The 13,160-nt window shown below is 34.6% G+C and overlaps 1 protein-coding gene across 2 annotated transcripts in view; it reads left to right on the top strand.

Annotated features, from left to right (window-relative positions):
• The window catches only part of THSD7A (thrombospondin type 1 domain containing 7A), a 486,579-nt gene that overhangs the window by 442,778 nt on the left and 30,641 nt on the right, over window positions 1-13,160 (top strand). For both annotated transcript variants that reach the window (XM_056118708.1, XM_056118707.1), the window contains exons 14-16: window positions 1,699-1,877; window positions 6,194-6,327; window positions 12,591-12,744. In XM_056118708.1, coding sequence (XP_055974683.1) covers window positions 1,699-1,877; window positions 6,194-6,327; window positions 12,591-12,744 — 467 coding nt within the window. The remainder of the gene's footprint in view (window positions 1-1,698; window positions 1,878-6,193; window positions 6,328-12,590; window positions 12,745-13,160) is intronic.

Genomic DNA, 13,160 nt, shown 5'->3' with positions numbered 1-13,160 from the left:
TGTTCAGTCTATAGTCTACTTTCAGCACACACCTCACATCCCGAGCGAATCCTCCAAACACCCTTTAATTGGTCTTCCCTTCACTATCTGAGCTGCCTTTTCCCCCAGCATGTATTTCCAGCTTCCAAACTGTGGAGCAGACCTCCTGGTACTTATCTCAACTATTCTTGGGTGTTTGTCTCCCATGCTTTTACCTCACATTCCCCAAATGAGTGCAGTCTTTCTATGTCTGTCTCTCTCTTTTTGACTCTTTTCACTTAGCATGATACTTTACATGTATAACCACTTGTATGAAAATTTCATGACTTCATCTTTTCTAACAGCTGCATAGTATTCCATTGTGTAGATGCACCAAAGTTTCTTTAGCCAGTTCTCGGCACTCGGATTTTTTCCAGATTTTGGCTATTGTGAACAGTGCCGCAATGAACATACAAGTGCAGATGTCATTTTGACTGTACTTTTTTGCCTCCTGGGTTATATTCCCAGGAGTGGTATTGCTGGGTCAAATGAGAGCTCAATTTCTAATTTTTTGAGAATTGGCCATACTGTTTTCCAAAAGGGATGAACAAGTCGCCATTCCCACCAGCAGTGAAGGTATATCTCAATAATTTTTAAAATCTACTTAGAGTTCCCCAGTATGAATTGTTTATATTAGAAATTATTTTAAACTCAAACCTTGATGTTTATATAAAGTGTTAAGTGTTCTCTACTATCCAGACAAAACACTTTTCATATCAGAGTATTACAAAGACAATGATGTATTTGACTCTTGACCAAAGGAATTTTTCCTTTTCTATATATTTACCTTGAGAACAATAGTGATAAATTGATATCATGAAATGTCAGATTGGTCATATGGGGCTGTTCAAGGAAAATGCTCCCATTCCTCAAATCATCTCTAGACTATTAAGTTAATTGACTGCATTAGTTGGTACAATGAGTTCTAGTTTGCCCAGGGAACATATCCTTAACTCTGACTATATGACCTTGCACTTGTCAGTCATCTCTCTGTATGTTTTCTTAATCTTCCCAATATCAATACCTGCCCAATGCATATATATACACATCAATACCTGCCCAATTCATTTATAAGATCTTCATGCAAATCAAATGAATGTGAAAGATGTGAATATGCATTAAAATTGACAGCCCTTTAAGAGACAAATTTCAAGCAAGACTAAAGATTCTTTATTTTTCTTCTTTAGACTTGATTTTCAAAAGTGGGGAAACAAGGCACTCAATTAAATGATTCCTTTCGATTATTGATTGATAGGGTCTGTCTTCTTGAAGCAGAATGCTGCATCCACTTAGAAACAAACTTGTGTGACGTTAACAGATAAGATTTCATAGAAAACTGTTATTTTTTAAATGGCAGCATGGAAACGATATTATATGGCAGCAGACAGGTTATTGTCAATTAAACAAGAGCTGTCAAAAACTCAGAAATTTTGAAATATGGTGAGTGTGAATCCTAAACAGATCATATGGCAGCTGTTCAGCTGTTATTTTAACAGAGTCGCTTGTACGTGTGTGTCATTTTCCTGCAGAGTTTAATTTGTGTCCCTAACGACAGAGACATCTCTGCATTTGCATGTTGCTGTCAAGTCAAACTTGGACCTACTAAATGAGCTGAAGTGGTAGGTGGTAGAGGGTAAGTGACATGTAGAGATGACTGCTGGCTCATTTTCTTGCATTCAGGTTACATTGAGGAGGCCTGCATCATCCCCTGCCCCTCAGACTGCAAACTTAGTGAGTGGTCCAACTGGTCTCGCTGCAGTAAGTCCTGTGGAAGTGGTGTGAAGGTTCGGTCTAAATGGCTACGTGAAAAGCCATACAATGGAGGAAGGCCATGTCCCAAACTGGACCACGTCAACCAGGTATTTTCAACACCACTGAAAATAATAAATTACTATTTGCATTCATAATGATGTCTTTTTATTTTGTCCAAAAATGAAGAAGAAAGTAAGTCTCTGAAGATGAAATTTGAAGCATTTTATCATTAGAATGCAGGAGTAAATATATGATCCTAGTAAATTCCCAAAACATATATTATTGCTGTATTCTCAGATTTAGTATGTGCATAAGAATGCAATTCAATGAAAATAAAAATGAAACATATCTCTGTAATACTGTCCAGGTGTTTAATCTCATAAAAACTGTATTTTAATTTGGATGCTGAGACAAATATCTTTCTAATAGTTCTCCTAGACTCTCAGAAAGACATTTTCAATTGCCAGCATTTAAAGGGAAATCAAATATAATGTCTGGAATCTAAAAGTAGAAAATATCTACTCCACACTCATTTAAATTTATTTAATATAAAGCATTTTAAGAAAAATGAGGTATAAATATACCCTCAAAGACAAGAGAAATTCTTCACTTATTCAGTAATAAATATTTTTTAGAACTTTGTATTTGGATGTACATTTTGTTAGCTGTATTAATAGTTGTTAACATTATACTGCGAACACCTAACAGGGATTTATGAACTATATGGCCCATATGTAAATTAATAAAGAATGAATTTCATAATGCACACATAGATGGGCTGGAGCGATAGCACAGTGGGTAAGGCGTTTGCCTTGCACGCAGCCAACATGGCTGACCCGGGTTCAATTCCTCTGCCCCTCTCGGAGAGCCCGGCAAGCTACCGAGAGTATCTCGCCCGCGCGGCAGAGCCTGGCAAGCTACCCGTGATGTACTCAGTATGCCAAAATCAGTAACAACAAGCCTCACAATTTGTTGTGAGACGTTACTGGTGCCTGCTTAAGAAAAATCAATTATCAACAAGAGGACACTGCTACGGTGCACATATAGATTTAAAGATGTGCATTCAAATTTAAGCCACAACATAAGAACCAAGCTATATGTATGAACATACCTTAAATAGGTAGAAATATGTTATACATACATTGAGTAATTTTAATCTCTAAACATTCTGCTTGGGTATTAAGTGCTGCTTACCAGAAGACATATTTTCCCCCCACCCTAAATTAGTTCATATCAATGAAAGCACACTGTAGAGAAAATGAAAGGAATTTTGAATCAAGTTATTAAGAACAAAGAAAATAAAGAATTCAATTTCAGTGTACATAGAAAGTACTCTGAAAGTATATGGATGTTTTTCCCTTAGTGAAGTTGCAGGATTTGCCCTAAAATACAACTGAAAATAAATATTACATTGCATTGCTGCCATCTACTGGCAATGAGGTATCCTGTCAATAAAGCAGAAAATTCAGTTCCACAACCCTAATGAAACAGATAACTCAAGTGCAATGTTACTATATAATATAAATATATTCCCTGAATGTTTCAAAAGGAATAATTTTAAATGTTTTAATACTAATAGTTTTTCTGCAAGGTACTAAATATAGTTCAATATATACTCAGACCTTTTGTGGCTATGTAAATGTGTGTAGTCAGTTAGATCTTAAATTAAAACAAGCTGTGTTTGGGCCAGAGCGTACACTGGATAGGCTATTTGCTTTGCATGCACCCAACCCAAACTCAGTGCCTGGAATCACTGCCGGGAGTGATTCTTGAGAAGCCCTGAGTTCTCCTGATCCAGGAGTAAGCCCTGAGCACCACCGGGTGTGGCCCCAAACAACAACAAAATAACTGTGCTTGCCTTAGTATTTTCATTAATAGTGGCTATGAGAAGATCTAAGACATTTTACCAAGTTGTCTTTGCTTTGGAATGATTTTAACTCTCTATTCCTCTCTGACGTAACCAAATGCAAAGTTTGATGGTGATATTTGGGTACTTACTTACTCATTAATAGTGTATTCAAAAATTAACTGAAAAATAAAATCCAAAATAAAAAACAATATATTCCTGAATTTGACTTTGTATATAAATGCTCTACATTAAAAAGCAGAAATAGTACTGGAAAGATAGCACAGTGGGTGGTAAGGTTCTTGCTTTGCATGTGTCCATTTTGGGTTTAGTCCCCAGCACCACATAGAATCCCCCAAGCCTATCAGGAGTGATCCCTGAGCATAGAGCCAGGAGTACAACCTGAGCACAGCAGGATGTGGACTCCCAAACTAAACAAAGTAAAAAATCAAAAGCAATAATTAGGAACTTATATGTTAGTACAATATTAAGTAAATGATTTGTAGTTTTATGTTAGTATTGAAATTTGTAAATCCCATAGATTTTTACAACAGTTCTGTATTTCTCAATAAATAATCTATCATCATTGACTCCAGTGGTCTCAAAGGCTTCATTTTCCAATTGAGGAATCAGATACTCATTCCTAAGCAATGTAGATAAATATATTGATTAAGATTGCTATTCATGTACAATTTGGATCATAAAATATTTGTGGGCATATGTCAATTACCCATGATATTTAATTTTGATGTCTCCTAAGATTTCTTCATCTTTCTCTGTATAATCATTTCTTTGAGTAAGCTATGCAATACTCATTTGTGAATCCTAATTTGAAGCCACTTCAAAATAGTTGATGTTTTGCCTCCTAAGAACTAAGAAAAATATTCTAAAAAGTTTCCTAAAAAACAATGGGTTTTTATAATCAAATGTTCTAATATTTCGCTTATCTTTGTTTCTCTCTGTTTTCCTTGTTCCTGTCGAAAACTTCTCCAGGCACAGGTAAGAACATTCAAACATCATAGTTCATAAAAGAGTACTGCTTGTTTCTTTGTTTCTTCTCATGCACACACACACACACACACACACACACACACACACACACACAAACATACACATCCAGCATGCTATCTGTGCTTGTCAGTTTGATATCGGGGCCTGAGGAGAATATAATGAAGAATATAACCTATTTCACTAGTCTTGTAAAGATAATGACGCCTCTTATTTTTTATCTTGTGCCTCCCAGAGGACAGGGGGAGGCGCAATTGAGAATAAACTGGGTGGCAGGAGGGTGCTCTGAACTGATCTATGTTTACTCCTCTGTAGAAGATTCAAGTGAAAGCTATCAAAGGATTAGGAAGAATGGCATGTTTTACCCTTTCTATTTTCCATTCCTACAATTTGTAGGGAAGTTCTTTACTCAGTAGTATCTAGTTCCATTTTTAATGTAGCACTCTGTGAGAAGGGGATCACATATGACTATCATCATAGACTAAATGCAAATTCATATTTTTAACTCTTACTTGAAATAGAATTTATTCACTTGAGTTTATGTTCTACTTAAATTTGCACAAAATAATGATTTTTAAAAGATTTAAATTTATATCTATCTATCTATATTCTGGAATGAAATAGTTAAGAGAAACATTGATATTCTAATAGGTTATGTGTGCAAAATAGAAGATAGAGCTGGATTATCATATAGTTTGAAAATATTGCTCTTTGATGATTCAGTCAGCTCTGTTGCAGTGGATTATCACCCATCTATTTCTTTTATTTAACAATTCTTTTCAATAAAAAAGACCATAATTGGATTATTGTTCTGACAATTCTAGAATCAAGCCCAACCTTCAAATGTGGAGCTAAAAGCTTCAATAGTTACCAGAGAGAGAATTAGTTATGTCTCATGTTACCCTCAACGGCTCTGGGTTACCACAGTATGATATTGAACCCAATTTCACACCTTATTTCCAAATCACTAGTGATGTTAGCTTTAAGATGGCTTTAATTCATGCTTTTATCTTTTAACTTTGTATATGGGGTAGCCTGAAACATACATTTTTATTGTCATGCATATTTCTTTGGACAGCAAGCCAAATTGTATTTATTTTTTAAAAGTTCTCTATGCTGTTATATTTTTTTAAATTCATCCATTCAATGATTCACCTATTCAACAAGTCTCTAATGAGAGACTAACATAGGAGCACACAAGACTAGGCACTAGAGACAAAACTGAACAAGAAAGATGGCCTAGGAAATTGCAATTCTGTAATTCTATAATTTTATGGTAAGGGTCAGTACAGAAAAGTAGATCATGTATCCAATGTGGTCCAGCAATTTAGATTCATGGGTGAAGGTGAACAAGAAGCAATAAAATACAATACAATTAGTCCTGCACTTAACTACAGGGATGATTAAAAAATTTCTTCTAGTTCCTAGAGCCCTCTAAGCTTAGAATTTTGACCTATAAAGGAAGGGATGGAAGTAAATAATGATTATCTAATGTGGTGCTCCCACTCGTTCTTACTGAGTTGCCTAAGTTGAGATCATTGAAAACCACCGTGTATGTGTGTGTTTCAGGTATATGAGGTCGTCCCTTGCCACAGTGACTGCAACCAGTACATATGGGTCACAGAACCATGGAGTGTGTGCAAGGTGACTTTTGTGAACATGCGAGATAACTGTGGAGAGGGCGTACAGACCCGAAAAGTGAGGTAAGGCCAAACTGAATGTCATAGAGAGAAGTAAAATTGCAACCACTGCCCACTTCACATGTGTTGACCTGAGCTTTCATTCCTCCCCAGTATCACAAATAAGCTTGTCTTTGGTTTTCTTTGAAAGGCATCTGTATTCATGGAAAACTCAAAGGGGTCCTGCTTTATGCAGCAGTTTGTCCTACGGAACTTTTCATATAAGCTTTGCTTCGAAAGTTCTTGTGTGTATGGAAAGAGTAGCATATTGATTGGAAGGTAAATTTAGTAGATTTTCCAATCTAATAACTTTTAGGAAAATTTATATTTCTAATGATAATCTTTCATAAACTTGTTCTCCTTTATATCAGAACAGCTAACTTTTGAACAATCACATCTCCAAGAAGTCTTCCCAAAGACCACCACTTGGTCAGTACTGATCATTTGTTCGTCTGCATCTGCAGTGTACAATAGGGTTGTCACTAGCTGTGTGTGGGTGTTTCACCTGAAATTTAAATTCATTAAAATTTAAAATGCATGTGTTTACTCATTCTAGATACATTACTGGTAGTAAATGGTTGTTCTATCAGCACAAGTAATAGTAATACTTCAATCATCATAGAAAGTTCTACGAATGGTGTCACTCCAAAGTACCACAGAAATCCATCGTTCATTGTCTTCAAAGGATATATAGCTATTACCTTTACTAAAAATCTACAATTTCTATAAACTTAGTGGCTCTCACACTCTCAGAATTTTAGTAGTATCTAATGAAAGTTTGATTCTTATTAACCCCCGTGTATAATATCATTAAAGAATCTAAATCCGCATTAAATTGTTTTATTACTGCCACTGTATAGAGTAAATTCAGAAACACTAAGCAGTTTACCCAGATCACACACTTAGTAAATTAGCACATTTGGTATTCAAATTCACATCTCTTGTTACTCATTTAACCTATACCAGTTTCTTCTAATACTGCTGAGTGGCATATATAGTAAAAACAAATATAAAAATATCCAGAACATAATAGCTGATTGTGTGACAATTCTTCTTACTTAATTTTCACAAACTTGAGATTATTTTTTCTTTTCTTAGTTTAGTGGCACAAAAAAATGATAATGAAATGAAGATTTGATACTTCAAAAATATTCTAAGAAAGTAAAATACTTACACACACTCTCTCTCTATCTCTCTCTTAAAAGATAATTGGTTTAAAATTTTTGTGGAAAACCACTGTAGTTGGCGAGTTATGAACAAATAGAAAAACAGATAAGATGTGATATGGGTGATCAATAGGAATCCTAGTCCTTAGACATTATAAGACGAAGTCTTTGTATTGTAATTGAGAGTGCCATTTTTGTGATAAAATAAGTTTAAATTGCATTAGTATTCATTAGAATTATACAAAATACATAGCCAAAATTATACAGCATGCATAGACATATCTTTATGGGCGGAGTGATAGCACAGTGGGTAGGGCATTTGCCTTGCACACGGCTGACCCGGGTTCAATTCCTCAATCCCTCTCAGAGAGCCCAGCAAGCTACCTAGAGTATCCTATCAGCAAGGCAGAGCCTGAGAAGCTCCCTGTGGTGTATTTGATATGCCAAAAACAGTAACAACAAGTCTCACAATGGAGATGTTACTGGTGCCCGCTCGAGCAAATTGATGAACAATCGAATTACAGTGACAGTGTTACAGTGCTAAATAGCCAAAATACAAAATATATGACCAAAATACAAAAATTGCAGCTCTCTAAAGACATTGGAATATATAGAAATGCAGACATCTTTTGTAGGAATGGCAAGACCTGAAGGTGGTAAGGGATGGAATTTTTGTTTAATAAATAGTTATGGTATGATGGCAGGACACATAAAACCTATAAATGGCTAAAACTCCAACTGAAAACTTGATATCCTGTTATCTTCTGACTTTCCATATACTGCTTTACTGTTAGCAGTTATATGTGGGTGGCTGGCTAGGGTCCAGATGTGTTAGTTTGATAGGCTTATGGAAGTGTCCTTCAGCCCACAGTTAACTCAGTTTTTAGCTTGAAGTGGATGGATTTTTTGCCAAGAGTTTGCCCTCAAGATCTGTTACTAAGTATGGAGATCCAGTAAGGTATCTCCCAGGCAGGTTATGAAAATGGTTGTCTGCTAATGACTCCTTTACTATGATAAGTTTGATAAGCAGCATACATTATGTTGTGAAATGGTCAATTGGTTATGAAAGGGTTATCAAAATAATGCTAACTCAATAGTTCTAACCCCTACTTACACCCTACTATTTCTTGCCTCTTTCCAGCATTGGAAGTGTAGGGTTGTAGGATTAGGCTTCTGGGTATCTGACACAACTCACTTCCCCTACAACAAAATTCCACAACTTAGAAATGTCTTTCCAACTGGAGAGTGTCCCTTTGCCATGGGATTTTCTTCCTGGGGAGGTGTCCTTCACTCTTCATCCTTCTCTTCCTTATCTGTCAGTGTTTCCAGTGTGATTCTCTAGTTAATTTAAGTTTCATGGTAAATTTTGTAGTGACCATATAAGCATACATTCATGGATTCTCCATAGTCAGTCATCTTGGAGTTTTCTTATTTTTGTTCATTTTTCTGGATGGTTTCCATTATTTAACTTGGAACTTGATAACTTTTTGTTTTTAACTCCTTATATTATGCTGCGTATCTATTATATTATTTTAGTTCAGCTTATCTATTCTTGAGTTCTATGAATTGTATTTTTCTCAAACTTTGATTCCGTCTTTATCATACTTTTCTTTCATTGTTCTCATTGCATGAACATCATTCATCAACATGAATAATCATTTCTTATTCATATCAGTTTCAGTAGGAAAGTAGAACAAATTAAGATTAGTATCATTAATCTGTGGCATACCATGCATAACTCCTTTTAGTGAAAATGATTAGCTTTTTTTTTCCAAAATCTTGTTGGAATTTTCAAGTTGTTTTTTCTCTGAGAAACTTTTCAACTGGGATGGGGACAAAGGCAGATAATGCATAGAAAAGGAAATAAGAAAATATTCTTCTTTATATTTAAAAATATTTTTATATTATGAATATCATTGGGTTTTTTGGTTAGTTAAAAATTATAAAGAACTACTATTCTTTCAATTTTATTCTGCTATATACATATTTCATCTTTAATAGATCTTCTATCTTTTAATAGATATTTCTAACATCTTCAAACATATCCTAAGCAGATTTACTTTTCGTATTGATTTATTTTTTTCAATAAGTATCTTTAATGCAAATAGAGAAAGAAGCCAGTATTGATTATCATCTCCAATCTCATAATAATGTTCCTGTTTATTACTGATTGAGTAATCTACATTCTTAATATTGTCCTCTGAAAATTAAGGTCAAAATGTCCTGATTAAATTAAGTGATGTTTTAGGATAGACAGTCTGTAAGATGGCAGGTTTCAATGTATTCTATTTGATTCTTTCACTTTTAAGATGGTGTAACAAATCAGAGGCAGTGGTAGGAGTGATTTACTAAGATAGGAAAGAATATTTAAAAAAAATTTTTTTAATTGAATCACTATGAGATGTATAGTTACAAAGCTGTTCGTGATCAGGTTTCAGTCATACAATGATCTAATACCCATCCCCCACCAGTGTCATTTTCCACTACCAATGACCCCAGTTTCCCTCCTGCCACTACCCCCTCTCCCCAGCACCGCCCCCCCCCCCCCCCCCCGCCACCTGCCTCTGTCTCATCTATGACTCTATCGCAGGTGCTTTCTCTTTCTCCCTCTCTCCTTTTGGGCACTATGATCTACAACACAGATACTGAGAGGTTGTCGTATTTGTTCCTTTACCTACTTTCAGCACACATTTCCTATCCTGAGTGATCATGAAAAAGGATATTTCTTACTGTGATTTTCTTTTTCAGAATTCAGCACATAATAATTTAAAAGAAAATTAATTATCTTTTTTAAAAGTTACCTACAGATAGTTCAGCCCCCCCTTATTGTCACCTGTGCTGGGTATTTGGTTCCAATATATTCCTCTTACCTGCTTCTGTGCTATTTATTTCTTATGCAGCTCAAATTTACTACGGTATAATTCTGTCTCCTATATAAAGGAGAAAAGCCAAGAATTTGAAGAAAGTGATTAATTTGAAGTGTCTTCCTCTGGTCTTAAAACTCTTTACTCTTTATTATAAGGTAGTGGTTTTTCAACCTTTGTTTACCTGAGAACTCGTGGGTGAGAATCATACTTCTAGAATGATAAAAAGTCACCGATGCCAGATAATATCAATAAAATTTATAACTAACATAAATGCCAACACTGTAGTTTATTTAGCAACTGTAGATATAAAAATAATGAAATTCAGATATTACAATCAAAATTTTTTATCTTGGAAAAAATAGCAGAAGGATATAGTCAAATATACTTTATAAAATGGTACAGTAGTACATAAAGTTTGCCTTTAATTAATTTTAAATGTTAATTAAAAATATTAAAATATTAAATATACAATAGTCTCTCTTACTGATAGAATTATATAATTCCTTACAATTTCTTCTGATTTTCTTAAAATGGATATATTATCCATGTAACAAGAGCTAAAATGGACCATGAAAATTAAGTTTATGTGTGTAACTAGAGTACTGAACATCAATACTTAATTCTTGATCAATAACTAATTTTCCAAGTTTATTTTTGTACATGGTGGGCCATGAATATAGTCTATTCGTAGCAGCAAATGCAACTGTTGGGTTTCGAATAGTCATATCTGTCTATTCTGTGCCTTCTTAAAAAAGCATTTTAAATGCCACCAGAGGTTGAACATTTTCCTACAAAATTAAAAATATCCACCCAAAATTATAATTTAGTTTTTATTTAAGCCATGAAATCAGTTAAATATATATCTTTGTGGTTTTTTATACTTGCTGGTTTATATATTTATACTATGTACACAATAAAGCAAAGGTGGGATTTTGTTTTCTCCTTACTGTACACTTAATTAAGACATGACCAATAACAACTTTTCCAATCTTTGCATGTGCATTCAGGAAACATTTCTCTGAGTTCAGCAGGACTATCTAGTAGAAAGGTGATTCTGAAGAGTGTGTTTGTGAAGATGCAATACCCCTATTGCTGGTAAATCCCTGAGAAAAATTAAGATTCAGGGTCTGTATTGCAAACCATAATGCCCAAAAGTAGAGAGAAATTATGGGGAATCATGTCTGCCATGGAAAGAGGGGGTATACTAAGGATATTGGTGGTAGGGAATGTACACTGGTGGAGGGATGGGTGTTTGATCATTTGTGATTGTAACCCAAACATGAAAGCTTGTAACAATCTCATGGTGATTCAATAAATTTTTAAAAAAAAGATTCCAGGTATAATTAGCATTGTAATTCAACTGACACTTTAAAACATTGCAGTGGTTTTGAGAGGCTTAAGAGCTCAAGACTTCCTTTTCATCCCCTGCAATACAGTCCTAGTCTCAAACCTATTAATTTGGTTGACCTTCTCTGAGCTATAGATGAGGGGAAAAGACTTTATTCTACTTGGAAAGTTCCCAGAGAGATTATTAACTGTAAACTGAGGTCTGGTCTAACCACATTAATTGGATTCTCAAGATATGAGTAAAGAGCCCTTTTATAACTGCTTACAGCAAAATGATATATAGTAAAATATTTGAATTTATTCTTTTAAAAGAAAACTAATAATATAAAGGTCAAAGTATAGGAAGATTCAAATAACCACATTTAGAAAATTATTGCTATTACTATTATAATTCTCTTAACAATTCTGGCTTTTTTAGAAAGTTATTAATAGATAGGAGGCCTTGTTACTTTTTAAATGGAAAGTTTTAATAAATTTTATCAGTTACTTACAAAAGTAAGATTAAACTCCCCTCTTAAGTAGATTACAGTGTTTGTCTGCTATTAGATATAAAATCACCTTCCTTGTGAAATCCATCATTTTCTTCCAAAGAAAAAGTACATTATGTTTTAAAATTACAGCCAAAACACCTAAGTGTAAATAATCCTCTCTTCAGAGAAAGACATACGGAAGTTATTTTGAAAGATTATAAGGGGACATATCAACTGTGATTTTTTAAATCATACTGAAACAGTGCAAGTATTGATGAGAAAAAGAGATCAACTTAATATCTTAATGGATAAACTCATTCATTCATTTCTACCACACCCCCCATTAACACCACGATGATGTCCTGAAAATAACCAATTATAATAACCAGGGTTGCAATTGTCCTGGTTCCTTCACTTCTCTGTATGTTTTCTTATAGGTGCATGCAGAACACAGCAGATGGACCTTCTGACCAAGTAGAGGATTATCTCTGTGACCCAGAAGAGATGCCCCTGGGCTCTAGAGAATGCAAACTACCATGCCCAGAGGATTGTGTGATATCTGAATGGGGTCCATGGACTAGATGTGCTTTGGTGAGATAAACCATTTATTTATCGAGCTTGCTCAGTTGCTTATTACTAAACTTCAAAGTTCTCAGAAATACAGTTTAAATTGGTTACAAAAGTTACTACCAAAGCAATGTGTTTTCTTAGTCACTTCCTTTTATTGCTTGGTCCTTTGATGTTAGCACTGTTTCAACTCAGGCTAGAAGAGTTAGACCTTTTGCAAACTTTATGTTCCTCTACCATCCTTCTAACCCAGCATGCGGTCCCTTTGTTTCGGCATATAGATACACAGCATGTGAAAAACGACAGTGATAATAATTACTTCCTCCAGGTAAAGAGGAAAAGAATGAAGCAGCAGTAAAATGTAATTTTATGGTATCGAGTTCTTGTCATCCTTTACTTTTGCCCATTCCATTTTATTTAAATCGTAGAAATAATCTTTT

The sequence above is a fragment of the Sorex fumeus genome, unplaced genomic scaffold (genome assembly GCF_029834395.1).
Source record: "Sorex fumeus unplaced genomic scaffold, SorFum_2.1 ptg000037l, whole genome shotgun sequence".
Taxonomy (NCBI): Eukaryota; Metazoa; Chordata; class Mammalia; order Eulipotyphla; family Soricidae; genus Sorex; species Sorex fumeus.
This window is presented reverse-complemented; position numbering and strand designations above follow the sequence as displayed.